General features: G+C 38.7%; 1 protein-coding gene and 1 non-coding gene across 2 annotated transcripts; both read right to left on the bottom strand.

Moving 5' to 3' along the window:
- Positions 1–1,703: 1,703 nt before the first annotated feature.
- Positions 1,704–20,233, bottom strand: qsox2 (quiescin Q6 sulfhydryl oxidase 2). Its single transcript, XM_018759484.2, has 12 exons — positions 19,916–20,233; positions 14,077–14,177; positions 13,780–13,828; positions 12,993–13,098; positions 12,739–12,829; positions 12,434–12,579; positions 11,100–11,240; positions 8,328–8,457; positions 7,157–7,279; positions 6,679–6,829; positions 5,590–5,778; positions 1,704–2,685 (listed from the first exon to the last, which is right to left on the bottom strand). Exons 1-12 carry the CDS (start codon positions 20,184–20,186, stop codon positions 2,180–2,182), a joined length of 2,004 nt encoding a protein of 667 aa, XP_018615000.1. The 5' UTR covers positions 20,187–20,233; the 3' UTR covers positions 1,704–2,179.
- Positions 20,234–20,503: 270 nt separating this feature from the next.
- Positions 20,504–20,576, bottom strand: trnav-uac (transfer RNA valine (anticodon UAC)). Its single transcript has one exon. It is a non-coding gene; the product is annotated as a tRNA-Val (tRNA).
- Positions 20,577–21,256: the final 680 nt, after the last annotated feature.

The following is a 21,256-nucleotide window of genomic DNA, read 5'->3' as shown; positions in this document are numbered from 1 at the left end:
ACCCACACAATGCTTGACTTAAAATAAGTTACAATATAGGAACATCTTACCCCAAAGGAGATAAGGTGAAGCAGCTCCAAAAAGGCCACCATAATGTGATTTTTTTATGATTTTTTTTTTTTTTTTTGAAACAAATACATATTCTCAGAAAACTGAAACACTGGAGTGATCTGTGTTTCTTACTTTACAACTTAATCCAAATAAATCAAGGTCCACATGCTTCAAAATTAAAGACGGCAATACTAGGAAGATGTTGACGTAAACCACAAGGTGACATTACTTCTATAGTAAATGTACACAAAATGTCTCAAAAGCTACCATTTTAGACTAAAGCAAAGACAAAATTAAGTCAGGAACGAATTACTTTGCATGTTACAGTAAACTTTTCTTAAAGAAAAAGACTGATGTGTAGCTGAATTTTGCCCTTTGTGCTTTACATCAAGTAATTAATGTGTAATCAATAAATTAAATCCAATGCAAAGCCTCATCCCTGTTACAACACATTTGCTATTCAGTCAAATCTTAAAAGAAATGCACATAACCCTAAATGCATCCTGCTTAAAGAAAAACGAAGCAAGGCCTTATTTATGGCTTTGCACATGGAGTTTATCAGTGATGTTCCAAGTAAGAAGTTAGCCTAGGACAGGACATCTTTCCATTCGTTCAAAGTCAGAATCAGCCATGTTAATTCACATTTGGAGTGCAAACTGATGATGCTCAATATGACCCAGCAGAAACATGTAGCATTATGGCAGCACAAACTAGACTAAAACCTGTACTTCTGGACTGATTGACTCACCCCACAGTTGTTGCACTTTCAGAGAACTGCATATTAGGAAAGGGGTGGGGGGGGGGGGGGGTCACTCTCCCTGGACATAAGGTGCTACACAGACCAGTGCCATTCAAAACAATATTAGACTCGCACTGATGACCCTGATAAAGTTCATTAAAATAAACCTAACACATCCCTGCTGTAACCACACATGCCAAGGCCTGCATTCAGATGTGGTTTACCAACAAAATGTACAACAGAATAAAGGTTTTCAGCAAACCTAATCCAACCAAGTCAGTAGAGGCCTTAAAACTGTAATATAGCCAAGACTGACAATATATGAATTCCATTTCATCTAATCAATCATTTTTGATTAACTATTTTTAATCCACTAGTGACATGGGGGAAATAAGATTCCCCCTCAAAACATTCCTATTTCTATGAATGATTCATAAATAAATTGAAAATTAAATCCCTTCAAAGTACACTTATAAGGCAACTAGATCACTGGTAAACTTCACTGTATCATAAACAGGTATAACAAAAATTACAATAGCAATGATTTCATTATGTTTCTACTCCTCACTTAATGAAAAATGCATTTCAAATTTCAAGTCAAACGGTTGCTGAAATTACCTTTTCAGATGACTTTGATGTGCACATCAGAGGTAAAGTGAAACACTTGATTAATCCAGACTGTCTACCCCAAACCAAACGGCCTTATGGGGCTCTCCTCTACAGTACAGCTTAGCTTTAATTGGTCCTGCTAGGTTTGAGCCAATTTATACTTCACATAATTGACTGTGCAACAAAAATGGACTATACTATAGAACAATTAACCAGACAGAAGACAACCCATTTCACTCGCAGGATACAGATGTAAGAAGCCCCACAGATCACATCAATAGGTTTTTTTTTAAAAAACAAAAACACACACACACACACACCTTACATGACCAAAGCAGTTTTGGTTAACTAGAGAATGGAAACACTATCTGTAAGCATCAAAAGTAGAAGCTTGAATGGAAGATGAGCACATCAAGATTGCTGACAAATGTGAAAAATAAAGGACGTTTCTGCTACTGTTTTTTTCACTGGGATTCAAAAAATGCCTGTAATTTAATGCCAGTTCTACTTATGATTTTTGAAAAACATTCATTCTAAAAGTGTACCTTTTCTTTGCTGTCATTTTTCAGAAACAATCATACTGAGAAGTCCCTGACATCACAACTAGGTCTGTGGCTGCAAGACACATCCTACCACAGCTTGCGAGAAATCCTTCATCTGGTGTAGGTCCGACCACCACATTAAAGATCACGATTCCTTCAATGTGTTTGCTTTGCACAAAAAAGCTGGAGTTCCTGTCTCTCAGCCTTTCCATAGTCCGCATCGCCAGATGTCAAACTGCTATACATAGAGACGGTTGTACCTAACCTTCCACCTCTTTGACCGAATGCGAAAGAAGAAGAACATGAGCATGAGGAAAACACAGGAGAATGCATACAGGAGCACACACAGACTCATGTCCAGGCTGGAAAATCCAAGAACCAGGAAAGTCATGCTGGGCTTAGGCTCCTTGCGGGCATTCACACTTGCTTCTCTGGGTACATCCAGACCATGCTGTCTCTCACGTGTGGGGAAGCCACCAGGGGCAAGAGAACCACCCTGGTTACCCTGGGGTTTTTCATCTGATGACAGTCCTGCATTTTTGTCCTGGATTGGCAGCATGTCTGGGCTATTGCTGCTGGTGTACTTGGGGGAAATGTTGCCACTACTGTAATGTTGCTTTAGAAAAGCAAGTACTTTGTTTTCATTCCAAACATGAAGGCCCTCCTGCTCTTCATGGCAAGCTGGACACAGGTCAGGGGTTGGCCACTGAGTCTTTGGGAAGTGGGGGTCCTCGCTCAGTGCACCTACAGAGGATTTAGGTTGTGGGGGTTGGAGATATAGGTAGGGCAAAACTCAGTGCGGCAATGTTACATTTTAAATTCATTTGTATATGAATCCACACATCTTCTGTAGATACTATATTAATGTAAAAGAAAAACCATGGAAAAGTGAAATCCAAAAATTAACCGTTTAATCTAGGAGAGTTTGGGATGAACATTGTCTAGGTGACTTTTTGGACTTCAGTAAAAATGTTGAACACAATCTCACATTTACTGTTTCAGAAATCAATATGAACAAAACACACATTAACACAGACAACTATTGGACAGTGGTAGTATTTCATTATACAAATAATTCACTATCGACACTCATTTAGTGCAACTATATAAAACCATGCATTTTTTCCTACTTCAAAATATATGTTCTTAATTTCCAAAAGCCTGATTAACATGAAAGAACTGTGTTCATTCATTAGATCCAATTATATAAATACATTATTTAAATGAATGAAGTACATATTACAGCTTGATAATATTGAATGCCAAGCCATGCCAAATATTTATGGCTTACTGTGACTTGAGATAGAGCAATTCACAACCAAATGCTACTAAAAAGACAATGTCACAGTCTTCCACCATACATATTAATGAAGGCTTACAAAAGATTTTGGCAAAGTCTTCTTTCATTCTGCAAATGTAACAATACCCAAAGGCTTTCCACTAGCTAATATATGATGCACTACTAAAGGTGAAAAAATGTGCATGCCTAGAAGAAAAACTAAATTTTCCAGATGCAGCTGAACAGCTATTTGGATTGAAGCCCACAAATTGCAATTTGCTTGTTTCACATAATACACAAAAAGGTGATATAACGACAGCAGAAAGTTTAAACCCACTGTATATCAATATGCATCAGGCTGTACTACATGTACTGTGCTTTTAAGTGTCTGTATGTGACCATTCTGCAGCTGCCACAACCAATAAAACTTCTGAGGTGGATAATTTGTACCCTCCTTCACATTACACCATCTTCAATTCCTTTTAACACTAAAAAAAAATGCTACCAAAATATAAATATTACCTACAGCGCTCAGCTCAAATCGGGTTTCACATTTCTAGCAGTGGTTCTATGATAGAATAAGAAAATTAACGAAAATGGATTTGTGTGACATTTCCTAAAACTTTTGGTCAGCTGATTCAGCAAAAACAGAAAGACACTACAATTTTATTTATTTGGTTCACACATCTCCAAGTCAATTACTATGTGAAGTAACACCTAATTACCCATTTATACAGCAGGATAATTTATACTGGAGCAATTCAGGGCAAGTATAACAGCCTAGAGCACTACAACAGGAGGTGGAATTTAAACCTGGGTTCTTCCCAGTTCAGAGGTAGCAACTTTAAGTTCTATGGTACCTGACAGCACCCAAAATGCAACCAACTTGTCAAGTGAATACATACATCCAGTAATTAAAATAGCATATGCAATTGCCCACAAGTGGGGCGGCACAGTGATTAGCACTGCTGTCTCGCAGCGCCTGGGTGGTGCGAGAGGACATGGGTTTGATCCCCACTTAAGTCTGTGTGGAGTTTGCATGTTCTCCCAGTTTCCTCTCAGACCAAAGACATGCTGTTCAGGTTCCCCCATAGTGTGTGAGTAACAGAGAGAGTGTGTTCCACTGATGTATGGATGAGTGACCCATTGTAAGCAGCGTATCTAGCAGTGTAAGTCACCTTGGTGAATACGGTGCATACGCTGACAACACTACATAGAGTTCATCTGAGGTTGCTTTGGAGAAAAGTGTCTGCTAAGTAAATAAATGTAAATGTATGTAAATCGTTCCTGGTAATGAGGCCCTGGAACTGAATGCTCAAATAAAACCAAAGTAAGTCCCACGTGGGAAGGCCCATGGGGTCTGGCCTCAGAGCAACAGCTCTCATTGTTTGAAGGCCTCCAACTGCCAGGCTTCACCAGTGAGCACAGGGTCATCCCTACAGCAGCAGGGAAGTGTTGAAACTGGTTTCCTCTCACTTTCCACAGTTACCAACAGAGTACAAATCATAAGGTGAGACTGAATGCTAGTGCTTCCTCAGCGAGGTGAAATGTTTGTTAAAAGGTCACTGTCACAACAGATTACATCAAATGAATGTGTTTTTTCTGAACTACATTTAAAATTCACTCCTCCCCAGCCCCGATTCATGATACAGGCAACTTAACATGATCTTAACTACTCAACCTTATAATATTATTTCCCAGTCCTGACATTTAATCACAATATTTAAGCATAACTTCTTCACCTGCTGTATGGTAACACCTGGAGGCCCTACAGCAACGCACCCATAGTTATACTGGTGCGGTCGGTGTGTATCAACAGCTGCATTTACAAAAATGTTTTATTTACAAGATGGTTAATTTGTGATTCAAGTTCCTTCTAGAAAGCAAAAACTTGAGTATTTTGGTGGGGCAGAAAAAGAACCTGATTTAGAAATGAAAGCGGAAGTAATAGTGCAACACAAAAATACCACAGAGCATCCACATATCTTACAACAGTATGTATATTATTCTACACTAATACTATAACATGAATGCGAGAGGTTTGCAAAAACAAAAGTCGTCCTATTATTGAACATTGCATTTGTGTTTTAAGTATCCCTATAGATTACACAATAAAGTGGATTTCTGACTAATTTACATGACACATGGAGCTTAATTTAAGGTCCACCCTAGTTCACCAGTTTCAGTTGAAAAAGTGAAACTTCATAGCTCACACCTGCTGACCTATATTGTCTTATGCAATCATTGCAAATACTTTCGTTATCCTGAACCGTCAGATTCTGAACAGAAAAACAGTATGTCCTGTTGTACTTTAAAAGGGTTTGGATAGTCATTTTTAGGCTATGTGAGAAAACAGAGCACCACTTCACCTGCCAGCCTGCTGTTGACCTGGTTGTGTTTCCTCCACAGCCATAACACTGCCTCATCCAAGGACTTGACCTGCTCAAGGGACTCCTTGGCCATAGCCTCAAAGTGCTGACCACACTCCCGGCAGCCAAAGAAGCTTCTGATGTACCTACGCATTGTCTGCAACACCGCCAAAGGATCTTCTTCTAACCCTGGCAGAGATAAGTGGGCAGTCAAATCTCCATGCAGTTAAAACCAAACCTCAAACCACCACCAGTACAGGAAAAACTTCCATAGTTGCAAAAATGCAGCATGCTTAAGTACCACAACATTAAAAGAATACCAGGAACTCTAAAAATTCTGTATAAAAGAATCATCTTGCATATGAAGAGCTTCCTTCAACAGAAGGAAACAGATACATATCAAATATCTGAAGCTAAACAGCTTAGAAAAAAGTTATGCAGTTGTAAGATTTTTTACTTGATTTGACAACACAAAGCACCTGAATTGCAATTCTCACAAGGTGTACATTTAAAAAAAAAAAACTTGCTAAAATTTAAAGATTAATTACAGCCCCTTCAACAGAATGACTAGGCGAAACTGTTCAAATAAATGGCCCATCATATTTTGCAGTAGAATATTGATGGGGCATTTGTTCCAATGTTCTTGTAGAGGCTGAGCTGCCAAAAGATGGATACAGAACACGTATAAAGCGGCAAACTATTTTAATGATGGATGTTATTGCTCTACTCCAAAATTACTGTTTTATTTATTTATTTATTAATCAATCTCTGTGTCAGAATATGGCAGGCAAATGAGCTGCCACAAAGATCAGGGAGATCAAGTGTTTAAAAGCCTGCATTTATCACTGTCACTATTATCTGTCATCATTTCCCAGTTGACCTCTGTTCTACAAATTGAAAAACAATTTATTCAATACTATGGATTCTGTTTAAAAATGAAAGTTATTGGTAGACATTACTTCTGTGATCATTCTTGCTCTGGATATTTGACAAATTATCCAATAAAAGGCAAAAAAAGCGAAATTATTTTACAGTTCTTTCTGCTCTTTGGTGTATGAGATAAAAGGTGCTGGACTGAAGGATTCTTACCAGTATTGGCTAAAGCATCTGGTCGAAGGGAGGCCTGGACAGTAAGTGTGTGAAAGAGAGTCCACAGCGAGCAGGGGTACCCTCTCAACTCTGGTCGGCTGCCCTGGCAGCCCACCCATTGCAACTTCTCACTCAGGAACATCCCAGATATCTGGTATTCAACAATAGATGATTATACGTTTCTTACTGGCCATACCTTAGATGCAAAGTCTAATTTTTTTTATATGCCTATTTTAATCATTTCAGTTAGCACTGATATTAGTGCTCATTCATTGTGGAGCATACTTTAGTTCAAAACAGTTAAGAGTCAGGTTCTGAAAACAGAACTAGCATGTTGGGAACTGGCGATGTCAAGTGGAAGTTAAGATCAAACTGTTGCTATGCAAAGTTGTTTCCACACAACAATACGAAACAAGATATACATGAAGTACCAAGAGAAAACTATGAGTAAACCACTCCCCTGCTAACTACAACTTACCCTCATCTTGTTATTGACAAGGTCTAGGATTGCATCATATGGGATTCTTTCAAGGGGCAGACTGACCAGCCACTCTAACAGGGTCTCTAGCAACTTTACTACAGATTGTCGACCTGGAAACAGCTGTGGGGGGGGAGGAGACAACTCTTAATATGGAGCAAAAAAACACACTATTCAAACAAAATGTCAAACTTCTCCAAAATGGCAGACAAAAGTTTAAAAAAAATAAATAAATAAAATTAGAAACTAGACTGAGGTGTCTTACATTTACAGCTGCATTTATTTAATTTAGCTGATTTTTTTTTTCCCCAAAATGACTTCAGTTTTAAGCTGCTTACAATGACTTATCCATTTATGCAGCTGGGCAATTTTAACTAGAGAAATTCAAAGTATCTTGGTCAAAGGAGGTGGGATTAAAATTTGGGCCTTGAATCTGAATGATCAGGCCAGAACTGGGAACTGAAAAGTTATATAGGCTAGGCTATATTAATATTGCATAACCATCCCCACCCACACAGATTCAAGTTGCTTTCATTCTGGGCTTTATCTTAATCCTTGGCAAATCTTAAGTGTCTGGTATCAGAGTGAAATCCCCAAGTGGAATGGAGTGGGCACCTTTAATCCCCTAGCCTCTAGACAGGGAATGCCCTCGTTTTGCCCTCTGTAAGTAGGCCAAGAATCATACCGCTTTACCAGAAAACATGTTGTTTCGGCATGTCCCCAATACAAACCAGCCCAGTTCTACTTCTCTGAGGTTAACAGACTTGGTATGTGGCCAGTAAAACTGCAGCCCTTTTGCAGGCGAATGCCTCAACCTCTCAGATTAGGCAGGATACTTTCTTCAAATAAAAAGAGGCCAAGGAAGGATAAGACCCTGTTACATTAATTTGCAATGAGATTCTTTACTTCCCCATGAAGGCTGCCACTTGTTGGTGAAAACAATCCTGATTTAAGATGTGCTTTTACACTTTTAAAAAAAAAAAAAAAAATTTGTTACTAGTGAATTACTTAAAATGTTTGAAAAAAATTGATGCATGCTGTATTTTTTCTGCCCCACTTCCAACAAAACATACTGGTTAGCAAAATTAACTCAAGTTTTTCCGTTTTGATTCTGAAAGGTCCCGATGTCATCATAGCTGTAGGAGGAACCCTGCCTACAAGTGACAGATACCTTGGCAACAACTGTAACAAAATCCTTGAAGGTCTTCAGCTCCTCTCCCTCTAGGGTCTGGTGGCTGGCCAGCTCTACTCTGAACAGGTAATGCAAACCGGACTCCATGTCTGCCATGTACACTTTGGACCTGAAACACAAATATGCATATTTTAAGAACAGAAACAGCACCCTAACTTTCCCAGGGAAAAACTATGAATGAAAAACTAAGCGAGTCCTGAAGACTGAAAGCCACTCAACAGAACTGATGGAAACATCAATGCATTTGCATAAAAATTTGAGTTTTGTCATCAAAATTGCTTTATACAATAACTCCCATTCCACAACATCAACTGAAACACATAGGATAAGATTAACCATTTAGAAAAATATTAGAAATGACTAGTGTGTGTGTGTATATATAATATATATATATTATATATGCACACACCAGATAGATGAGATCTTGTCTTTCATATTAATGGACTTAATTTTCAGTTTTTGCAATAGATGTGACTAATTCTGATGCTTAAATACAGTTTCACACGTGCAGCAAGTGAAAATAGTAATTGTTCAAGAAAATTTGTAAGGGAGTCCCCTGCTGGCCACTAATATAACTACACACTGAAATATCTGAGTATGTTATGCTATACAAATGGTGCAAAAACCACGGTGTAACATTAGCTTGAACCAAAAGATAAATCTGTAGTCATATTCCCCACTGCTACATCTGTTAAATTCAAAATAACAAGAATATGAAGCAGGAAACCTGCTCCAGTTCCTTGAATTCCATTTGAAAATAATCAATTCATAACTGTGAGAAATAACTAGCTCTTGTCTCTTCTCTACCTTGACCTCTCTGTCCTCCCTGTTCTTCTGGTTTGTGTCAGACCTGTCAAGAATGTTGAGTGCATGTTGGAATTCTTGTTTTAACTTCTCTCTCTTTGTTAAAGGTAAAAGGGCCAACGGATGTGACTGAAGTATTATATATCCTCTATATGTATAATCAATCACAGTGTTCTGTTGCTTAACATTACCTTTTGTGGTTCTGTCCCTAGACCCTGACTCACTTTTTAAACCAATGAAAACTTATTTCTTTGTTCTGCAAAATAGTATATAATCTATGTGAACACACAATAAACTTGAGGATTTGGAACAAAACACGCTGCTTGTTCTTGTGTCCTAATCCTCCCAGTGAACACTGGTCTCTGGTGTCCGGACGGCTCTGTGGTGGCAGAAGGCTGAGATAAAAAGTAAGATAATTTCTAATCTAGCAATAACACAAATGTACTCCTGTCATGCTAGAGTTGACTATTTTGCTTTCAGCCAGACTATCTTAGAGCGCATGCTTCCAATACAGGAAGATGTATTAGGTAATGCCTGGTATGATAGCACTAAAATGTGAACAGTAATTATGTGTACAGGCAGTCCCCAGGTTATGAACGTCCGACTTACGTAGAACCCGTAGCAACGAATCACTCCCTTATTGACTGGAAGTTAATTTGTCACCCCTAACTTCATAATTAAAAATATATTCAAAATCTGAGTTACATAGGATGGTTTGAAATAAACGGGCGCTACTTTGCAACCTGCTTCAAAACATTGCGCGTCTTCAGCTGTTTGTCCGCTCGTGGGCACGTGAGCCCGAAGTAGGACAGACTTCGTTCTTTTCAGTTGGACCACATTGCTGTTAATTGTCTCGTCTGTGATGATGATGCATTCAAGAAAAGGAAAACAATCATGACTGAAACTAAAGTGGAAATAATAAAGCTATCAGAAAAAGATGAAATCCCAACGGACGTTGGAAAAGCGAACATTAAAAGTTTCTTTAATGTTTTGCATGTGAGCGCATGCACACACACTCTCTAAATACTACAGTTGTCTTGACCACGCCCCGCACCTCAACCAGCAGTTTCAACCGGAGCACTCGACTATAAAAGACACTTCTTAACTTCTTCCCTGTTGCAGAATGTCACTCCTCACTTTGTACTCAAACCCACCTCACTTTGCTCTTCCAAATCCTTCCCGTCCCCTTATCATCCCTGAGTTCCACTCCATGTCTCTTTGGTAATGAGCGCCTGCTGTGTCCCTCGGCCACGATTTCGGATCCTCGCCTCCGTGAGTTTGCCGATCAACCAACAATTCACCCATCCCCGACCACAAGAACACGTCTAGTCCTTTGATTCTGAATAAACAATCCTGCACTTGGGTCCAGCCTCCTCTGTGTCCTCTGTTCATCATGAAAGTAGTAACATTTATTATCTCTTTCTATGTCTCTCTCTCCATTATAGTACTGTAGTTATCGTTACATTGTATTGTTAAAGACATTTTAGTGTATTCAGAAGTGTTTCTTTGTTTTTTATGAATATAAAGGCACATGACATACAATATACTAAGACCAACATTTGACAAACTGACATTAGATACCCACCATACCTAACCGTTCCAACTTACGTCAAAATCCGACAAAGACAGGCTAAGGACATGAAAGTTTTTCGTAATCCAGGGACTGCCTGTATACAACTTAAGTTTTTATTATTAAATAAAAAATAAAAAATAAAAAAAAAAAAAAAAAATCAAGTGGCTAAATGACTAAGGATGTGCCATGTCATGTAGTGTTTTGGGCTGAAGACTGTCCCAAGGTTTGCCCACAGCAAAGGTCAATGATATTGTTCTAACATGTTAAAGCATCAGGACAGATTACTGCATACCTGTGACCACTGAAGAAATGCACAACAAATATGTGCATTACAAGAAAGGTGCAGTGATAATTAAGACAGGACAGAAACTCACTTGTCAAACTCCTTCCACACCTCTACCGAATCCTGCCCCCTGCTTCCACCTGCATTCTCCAGTGCAGAGGGGCCCTGCTTCCTGCGCACCCCAGGCAGGAGCTTGAGGAAGGACGAGAAGAAGAATCGCAAGCTCTTCTGCCTGTTTATGATGAGAAGCAGAGAATGGAGAGCTGTCTCCCAGGGAAGAGTACAGGCAAGCAGTAAGGCAAAAAGTAAAGGACCAAGCATTCTTTCTCCAGATCACAAGAACAAATACTGTTCACATTTGGGAGAGTGCCACATTTCAGTCATTTGCAGCAGGTAAGTGGATTTAAAAAAAAAAAAAGGGGGGGGGGGTTCTGCAAAACATAAAAAACGACTTAATGGAAAAAAGTAGCTGCACCCAGATATTAGAAGTCCCAGTTTTCACTGAATCTGCGGAAAAGACCCTGATGAGGCCTAATGTGGATGCAGAATTTTAATTTCTTAACTGAGGTCATAAAAAGCTAAAGCAAGCTATGAGAAATCATAATGCCTTTGCCTAAATTCTAATGACAGAGGCAAAGTGGTCTAAATCTATCATGCATGCATGCAGAAAAAGCTATTATCAAAGGGTTTGTGTTTATAGGATGACAGATTTCCCTAGAGCAATTTCAGGAATCTTGCCCTAGTCAAGGCTGTGCTGCAAAATGGACAGAGAAACATGTGTTCATTCTCACGGTATAGACATACATAACCATACTGTTACCAAATGAGATCAAGGTATGGGTGTTCAAAGACAAGTTAAAACTGTTTACCAATATACTGGTGTTACTATACTATTATTACAACTGACAGTACTTTGACAGAAACTGAGCTTCTCAGCACCTCAACATTAAGATGAGGTAAACTTTCAGTTTTCATGTAAAAGAATTATCAGCTTCAGTTTAATTTACTCACTGACTGAACAAACTTTGAAGTACACAAAAAATTAATCTAAGAAACTTTAACATACTCTCAAAAGCACAGCACCCATATAGATTTAGAGTATATTTTCCCTGAATTGGCAGTCTGAACAATTTGTATTGCAACCATTTAAAAAAAAAAAAAAAAAAAGTTTCTTTTAAAATAAAACACGCTGTTAATGGTCTATCATATACACCATACATCTGCTACCAGTCCAGAACCAAAATGCCATAACTGACATTAAGCATGGATATTCCGGTGAAATACTTAACAAAATTGTCTGAAAACCCTTTTAAGTGGTTAAATCTCAGAATACAGGGTAGCGCAATTCAGTGATACTCCCACTACTTGTGTAACTCTTTTCAAGTGAGATTTTCAAGACTCTCTAGGTTTGTGTTATTCACATACACATCCATGAGTTTGTGTGTTCCGTTAGGCCGGAACAGGTAGGCTGCAGGAACAGAACTGATCCCTAGCTTCTCCATGAAGGTTCTCTCTGTATTTAGTACTCTCCTCACAATCACACCATCATATGCCATCAGGTCCAGAATCACCTAAGGGCGAAAGGAAGCAAAAAATACAACTGCTTTGTCACCCCTGAGATGAACAAAAACAAATTCACAAAATATAATGGAGCTAATTCAAAGTGCATCAGATATCATAGGAGCAGCTATCAATCATTCAAAATGTCAGTAAAATAAAAATAGCCATACTTCTCGACCGACATAAGAATCTTCATCCTCAATAATGACTGCAGTGTAGTGGTCTGTCTTCAGCCCCATGAGAGACAGAATATCAGCTGATCTGTGTTAAGCAGAAGACTACATGTTTGCATTTTAGAAACTGTTACATGTTATGTCCATCTACCGTACTCCCGTAGACAGGATAAATTAGTCATCTGGTGACAAAATAAGACAGATATTTAATTTGTACACACACTGAATAAATAACCGCATGCATGAAGTACCTTGCTGGCTCCAGTGGGGGGCATCCTGCAGGCCAGTCATCTCTTGTGTGGTTCTGGAGGAAGTTCACCATCAGTTGTCTCACAGTTTGCAGCTCTCGGTCTGCTCCTGAGGGGGAGAGAGAAAAAAAAAAAAACCCTATGATTGAAGAATATGGCATTCAACACTTACAGTTATTATAATTAATACTTCTGGGATAAACATCATTGAGGTTGAACACTTACTTGCTTTTACTCAACACCCTGCTGCCTCCTAATGCTCACCTGGCAAAGTCATACAGTTAACCCAGCATGACTTAATACCACTGTACACCTGCACTTTACAAAGCTGCATCAGATACTTGTTTTTTGTTGCGACTTAATACTTATTGCTGCTACACTAAAGAACAGTTTACAGCCCATGTCCTGTGAATTTATTGTGATGTGTATCTACTATTCTGTTCTGTATATTGTCCTATATTTGTCTCCCACTGTTGTGTATTTGTATTTTACGTAGCCTTGCGTACTGTTCTGTGTTGCACCATGGTCCCGGAGAAACAACATTTTGTTCTACTGTATACAAGCTATATAGAGGAATGACAATAAAAACCCAGTTGAACGTACCTACAATACAGCATTAAACAACCTGTCATGTGGTACTATTGTTATTTACAATAAACAGATATGCAAAAACTAAACTGTCAAGAAGATTATTTTCCATTCAGTGGAGTGACTGTCTTACAGTATTTCCACAGATTTACTATATTACCATTTTGAATTTTCAAGATAGTCATTTATAAAGAAGACTCACCTCTGTATGTTTTGCCAATGTCGGATGAACTGCTATGAGCTTTGAAATACTGTTTAAAAAAGAAATAATTTTAGAATCTACGTTGTCCATGAGTCTACTAAAGGTTAACTGCAGATTATCTTTACATTGCTGTAGCAGTGTTTCCCCAAAACAAGTCAATCATGCATTTCTAAACCTCAGAATCAATAATAGGCTGGCATATAGTAAGTTCACCTTCCTGCAACTGATTGAAAAATACTGATGAATTAATTTACATGCACACACAGCATAAATAATCCCTCTACCTGTAATACATACCCGGAATGTTGGATAGAAGTGGATTCCAAATTCCTTACAGATTTCAAAGTTTTTCTCATGAGCACAGTCCAGCACCCCTATCCTGATGGCTTGTTCCCAGTCTAAGAAACATGAAAGAGAAATTTAAGAAAACACTATATTCAGTAACGGTAAACCTTGTTTTTCTCTACATGTACAGTATGTCTTCCGGCATTTTGAAAAAAGGCCATAATGCAGGGGTGTGCAAATTGTAGCCTGCAGGCCCACCATTTCATGTAATATAGCCTGTGAGAACATTTGTAGATTAATATACTGTACCTACCATAAATTCTTCTGAATACTGTGATAATGCCGTTATAGTTAAGAAAATCCGCCTCAGCCAGTAGTGGCAAGAGACAAAACCGCACAGTTGGACCTAATATCCCCATTTAGAAACTCAGTGGCAGCTTAGTCATCCTCAGTGGCACTACTGTTTTTTTGTTTTTCCCTAGGTGGCTCTCTTATGTTGCGATTTAAAGACTCCAACTCTAATTATGAGTTACTCTTTTTATATTTACCTGAATCCGAGGGATGAACACAGGCAGCTTGAGAATTAGGAAAACTTGACAAATGCAGGACAAGTGCAAAGGACTAATCTGATATGCAGTAAACTGGTTTCAGTTCTTAAGAAATATGTTAGAACCAGTCTGAAATGTGTATTTACATGTGACACATTTTAAGGCCAGTTTTGAGAAGACAAGGTATCCAAACTAAAAAAAATAAACTTTTGGGACAGCAATTTCTTTTTACTAGCATATCCTCCCTTTCAGAATCACTGGTTAAAGTGAATTGATGAGTTAGCTACAAGGGTTGAGAACACTAAATACAAAAGAGTCAAATTTCACGTAATATTACTGTTACTGCAGTCAATTTCTCTTTCAACCTTTGTGGGACTTTTTTACAAGAATTATGTATCACTGGAGAAATATCAGCTATCCATCTATATATCAGATAAATGACAATTATATATGTCTTTTTTCATATAATAGGTCTCTTGCAATTTTCAAAGAGATTGCCATCGAACCTGTTGACAATTATGATTTTGGCCCTTGCCCAAAAAAAGTTTAGACATCCCTTGAGCACAGCATAATTATACTTTCAGTAAGTGATAAGGGTAAACTTATTGAAGAATAAAAACACCCTGGAATACAAAATATATTACTTCACAAACTACTTATTCCACTCTGTTTTACCCCCATGTTAGTGATATAATTGATATAATCGCAGAATTAATGTTCTCTTTTGTTAAATTTGTCAACATTGTCAAGTGCCATAAGAGCAAATGGTTACATAAAAACAGATCTATGTATTATCCACTACAAGTTGGATATTACTATTCCACCACAAATCAGATGTGTGCATACGTATTTCTAAAACCATATTAAAATACAGTGGTACATGCAGTTGTTCCACAATTTGTGATTTATCTGTTACTTTACCGTTTTCTAGTCAAAATATACATTCAGTTTAAAGCTTATACTGCCATGCTGTCAGTCTTAGCCTGATTCATGAACTCCTTATTGAAGCCAAAGACTAAATTGTTTACAATAAATTAGGGTTCCAATGACAGGTAGACAGAAATTTTAATATTAAAAGCAGAACAGGAGTTAGGTTAACATAAGTTATGCTAAACTTGGTTTTTTTTTTTTTTTTTTAAACAAAAAAAAAAAAAAAAAAAAAAAAAAAAAAGACTGGCTAGTTAGCTAACGCAACTGCCAAACAACATTTGTCCTCAGGACTGAAAAGCCATCAACAAGAAAATCAGTGTGTGCAATCAATATAAATAGAATTTACGCCAAATGACATTAACATTCCTTTTCTGGAAGGACCAATAATCCTCTACCTGACTAGACAGCCATGGCACACACAAAAACAAACGAAACAACCAAGCAGAGCAGCAGATGGACAGCTTTTCAACAGTAAGAATGTGAAAAGAAAGGTTTTTTCCCCTTCTAAACATACAAGTTTAATGAAAAGGAGGAGGTGGGGGGGCTTCTAGCTTTGGGTGTCCTCTCATGCTGTTGTTCTCCACCTGTCCCTCTACTAAAAAAAGAACTGCGGGCACAGTGGGGGAATGCAGGCTGGGGTCATGGTGGGACAAAGGAGCCTGCTGACCCCCACTGAGGAAATAACAGCTGGCGGGCGGTCACTCACGAGCCAGCCAGACAACAGCTTGAGCTCACAAAGGCCTTCAGAAAAGTTGTGGCTGTGCTTCCCAAGTCCCTAAGACGACCACCAACCAACTCAGACATTCTTAATCCATTGAGCAATAAAACTTTCAATTCCTACAGTACCATCAAAAATTATTAAACAAAACTAACAATTAACCTGGCATCAATACCCAATCTGCTAGACATAAGTGGTCAATGTGACAAAGGAGAGGGCAAATCTTTGTAAAAACACTGTCTAATAATCCAGTATGCACATGTATAATGCCAACTGAACTTGTGGACTGACTCAACTATAGGAATGTCAAACAGTTGAAACCACCGGCATTCAATCCTTGACCCATTCTTCGCCATGCTCTGAAAGAACAGCCTTCCTCACTAATATGGGGAACTCAGTCAAGAATGGGGAGCTGGTCAAACTACTCCTGGAGGAAATCCAGTTGCCAGCATGTTTACCATCCTCAAATACAAAACACATAAGATATTCCTATGTAAGCTTAAATGGGTAAACTGTCAAAGATGTAGAGCCTGAAAGAGGGTACAGAATTAAGTATACTATTAGTAAACTCCCAATAAGCATCACTCCCAATCACACAAAATATTTCAATCCTCTTTAGCTTGAAAAAACAATGCTCCTTAGAGGAGGGGGGAGGGGAACATTCAAAGACAACTCAGTTGAAAAAACAAAGAAAAATCTGCATACGAACAAGGTTACTGTGGAAGAGGATTCCACTTTTCTGAATAAACTTTCTAGATAGACACACACATCCAGGCCCTATGCCTCACGTGTATCAAAAGTAGAAGTGTGTTTGTAAAATGACAAGTATAACAAGTCAATGACAACTTATAACAAGTCATTTTCACTAGTAGTTCACAATCAAAAAATAGATGTCCCTCCATTTATTCACAGGGGAGATTCTGTAAAAACCCCTGACTTAGAATTAAACAGTAAAACTACAAGTAAAGAAAAAAAAAAAATATATACAACCCCCCGCCACAACCTCCTATTAAAGGCCAGATGCTGATATCATAGTGTTTAACTTCTGGCCACTTTCAATTAGCTTTAATATCTGGAGTCAATAATAAACTCGATACAGGTTCCCCTTCATCTACTAACAGGTAAAGTTATGTAAAAACTTGGCTATAGCTACAGTAAGTTTAAAAAAGTAAAATTTTAAAACTTTGAACTACATTAAAACAAATTTCAAAGTCTAATTTCAAATTACTGAATACAGAAATGCATTCTTCTCATAAATTACTACTCAATGGTGGTTTCTGGCTGATTAATCCCTTTCATATGTGCAACATTCCTCATCTTGTTATTGATTACCAACTCACACATGGTTTTCGAATTATGGCAGTCCTAGACTCCGATTCTGTCAGTGTGTCTCACGGCTATTGGCTGGGCAAAGAAACACAGGTAACTTGCATTCAGCAATATACAGGAGTATTACAAAACAATACAGTATAAAAGAAAATGTAGGTGAAAACAGAAACTGGTATACTTCTGAAATATCAGATCACCTGACAAATATTTCTTGGTTTATTGAAACCTTTAAGGTAACAGATTAAATTACCCATTTCTGAACAACACAGAGCTATAACAGCATATACACACAATAGCATTTAAAGAGTGCCACTAACAACATCCTAAAAATTCAGCTTTCATTATATTTGAAAGCCGTTATAAATTACTAAGACAAAAACGCAGCTATTTCTGTGAAAGATACTAGAGCACAATGCCTGTTATTTTGTTCCATTGTCTGATACTGTCTCAGCTCCTTGCTGAGACTAACACAGTAAAGGAAAAGAACCCAAAAGTGCCCCAGAGCAGCAAAAGCTTTGCTGTGGTGGTCTCAGAAGCACAAACAAACCCTAATTTCTGCCCAGATGTGGCCAGAGGCATCAACAGGTCATGCACCACTTGGCAGCTGAAAGCACACTCTTTGATGCAGGACACAAGAAAGAAATATCAAAAGCAGTAAAATGGGCTTACAAAACCTCTGTATAGGCCTGCTTCCTTCATGCACATCTCAATGCATGCCCAGGAGTCAAGGGTGCAGATTACATGCACTCAACAGCCCTGCTCCTTCAAGCAGTGGATGTTCAGAAGTATCATCAGACTAAATCTTCAACTAGACTAGGAGTTCAGCTGGATGAGAATTTAAGAGAAAACAAAAGCGAGGACCTAAAATTCTGGTTACGTCTTCAAGGTTTAATTTACCCAATAAAAAGAAAGCTTCAGCAAGAGTGGTACAAGAGCACTACAGCAAGAGTGGGATTCAAACTCAAACTGAAGACTGAAAGGTGAAAACCTTAACCGCTAAGTTCGTATAGCCCAATAATTGAAGAATTTCTATAGTAAGAGTGTACTTACTATAAAACTGAGCATAACAAACCCATTGAAATAATGGCATTTAGTTCAATGCAACACACAGTAGTGTTACCCTCAACAAAGGATGATGACAAATATTGGCTAAGGGAATTATGTGCTGCATTGGGGTGTCTAAAAAATGGTCCTGGTTAAAGACAAGACACCACAGGCCACCACACAAGTCCCAGAATTGAAAGCCCAGATGAAAAATGACAACAGAAAGCCATGCCACACTACAGACTTTCCTAGGACTGTATAGATTTCCAGCCCAGTGCTGGCTAGAGAAAGAAAAGACTTTGCATTGCTATTATCTAAGAATAACTACAAGATGTCAAAAATCAACAGCAAAATGATTTATTGTTGTATCAATCCAGGGAGTACAGCACTACATACACAAGTCCTCAGATACGCTTAGCTTGTAAATACTTTGGATGCCATTCTCAAGCACACAGCGAGCCTGGGTTAACCACAGTCACAAACATCGCTCAATGTAGAACATAATTTTAACTATAATTATAAACTGCAGTAAAACTAAAAGCAACATTCATACTAACTTCAGGAAGCCTCCAGAACTGAAAAAAAATCTCACATAATGAGAAAACAAAAGTAGACTGAAGTGAACAAAGCAAATATAAAGCCCCACTGACCATAATAAGTAGACCATTTAAAGTGGCTCGTTTGACACTGTACGTTGCCTTGAACAAAGGAATGATTAAATGAACTAAATAAAGGCTTACAACAACAACAAACACACAGTGTAGAAAGTCTGTCAGTCACAGCGACCACCAGGCCACAGTGGCAACTGAGGGAAGAACCTGAGCACTAGTACATGTTGTTTTATGGTTTTCACATTGACTTTCTTTTAAAATTTAAAAAAAAAAAGGCAAAAGTTTCGCTAAACATCACACAGTACTTAGTCGTTACTTACAAAACAAAAGAAAGACAGAGAATAGCATCACACACACACAGCACTGGCAGCAGCAGTTCGAGGAGGACCAGCCATCACACGTTGTGAACAACAGGTTAACTTAAGTCTTAAGCAACAAGAAATTACACTTCCGTTAAAAAAATAAATATACAATGAATGTAAACTTGGAGCTGAACTAATATTTCATAACTACTCGTCACTCAAATTCACGTTTACGTCAGCCGGCTCGCTTCTACTAACAGGACAGCAGACAAAACATGCAGTCTCTGCGGCAGAGCTCGAGACTCGGAACCAGGCAGAGGCGGGAAACCCTCCCAGGACCCGGACGAAGCGAGAGCACCACCTTCGCACCTTTCACATCTCCGGCCAGTGCCTTCCACGTCGGCGAGTACTGAATACAGTGTCCGCACCACGACGAGTAGAACTGAATCAACCAGGCGGTGGACGAGTTCCGTAGCGTTTCCTTCAGTGTGTCACTCGTCAAGATCGTCAGGGGGTCCTCCTCGGAGTACAGCCGAGCACCTCGAACCCCTCGCAGCGGCATCACGAGAAGAAGAAGAAGCAACAGCGCGGGCCAGAGGAAGCCCGGCTGCCAAATAGCGACGCGTCCACTCGCAGCCATATCGCCCCGGCGGTGGGATGACTCGGACCCGGTTGTGGCCCGTCAAGCTGCGCGTGCGCAATATCACGCACACACTGCGAGTGCGCGGAAGTACCAGTGGGCGGAAGTGCGTGTGTTATATAGTCCAGCCCAGTGCTTATGTTCCAGCAGCGGAGTTTTTGCCATTGTCAGTATTTAGGCTTTTCTCAATACAAAAAATACTAGAGATATTCTTTATATCCCTGTAATTATTCTGTACAGAATCGTTAAAGGGATTCGAACCGAGAATCCTTGTATGTTGTATGGAACAGCCCTTATACGTACCCACTAAAATTGACTGGTTCCACTGGGGCTCGAACCCAGGACCTTCTGCGTGTAAAGCAGACGTGATAACCACTACACTATGGAACCAGGATGTTTAGATATGTTCTGCAACTTGGCAATTATATATTATTGTCTTTTTTTTTCTTGTAACTATATCTTCAAAAAGTATTCGAACCGCACTTTTTACACACTTTCTTTTGTTGAGGACGTATTTGTAGCTGGAATGATTTTTTTTTTTTTTTTTTAACCTTCAGTGACATAATACCCCAATTACAAAGTAAAAACACATGTTTAGATTTTTTTTGCAAATTTATTACAAAATCTGAAAATCTCTTATAAGCAGACCCTTTTTTTACTCTTTACTGTGACACTACAAACTGAGTTAAGATGCACCCTGTTTCTTTTGAACATTCCCTAAAACTTGATTGCAGTCCACATTTAGCAAATGCATATGACTGGTTATGGTTCAGAATGGCACACACCTGTCTTTATTATAGGGTACCAAAGTTTACAGTGCCCGACAGAGTAAAATCCAAGCCATGGAGTCCAAGGAACTACCTGTAGACCTCTAAAAATAGGATTTTGCCACATCTGGAAAAAGGCACAAAAACAGCAATAATTTGAAGATTCTCAAGAGAACAGTGGCCTCCATCATTGCGAAACAGAAGAAATTCTCCAAGGCACTTCATAGAGCTGGCAGTCTAGCCAAACTGGGTTTTTGGGAAAAAAAAGTCCTCAGTGGCTCCTCTTATCAGAGCCAGGAGGAG

This window comes from Scleropages formosus, chromosome 17 (genome assembly GCF_900964775.1).
Source record: "Scleropages formosus chromosome 17, fSclFor1.1, whole genome shotgun sequence".
NCBI lineage: Eukaryota > Metazoa > Chordata > Actinopteri > Osteoglossiformes > Osteoglossidae > Scleropages > Scleropages formosus.
The sequence above is the reverse complement of the archived record's forward strand: the minus strand, read 5'-3'. Positions and strand labels throughout refer to the sequence as shown.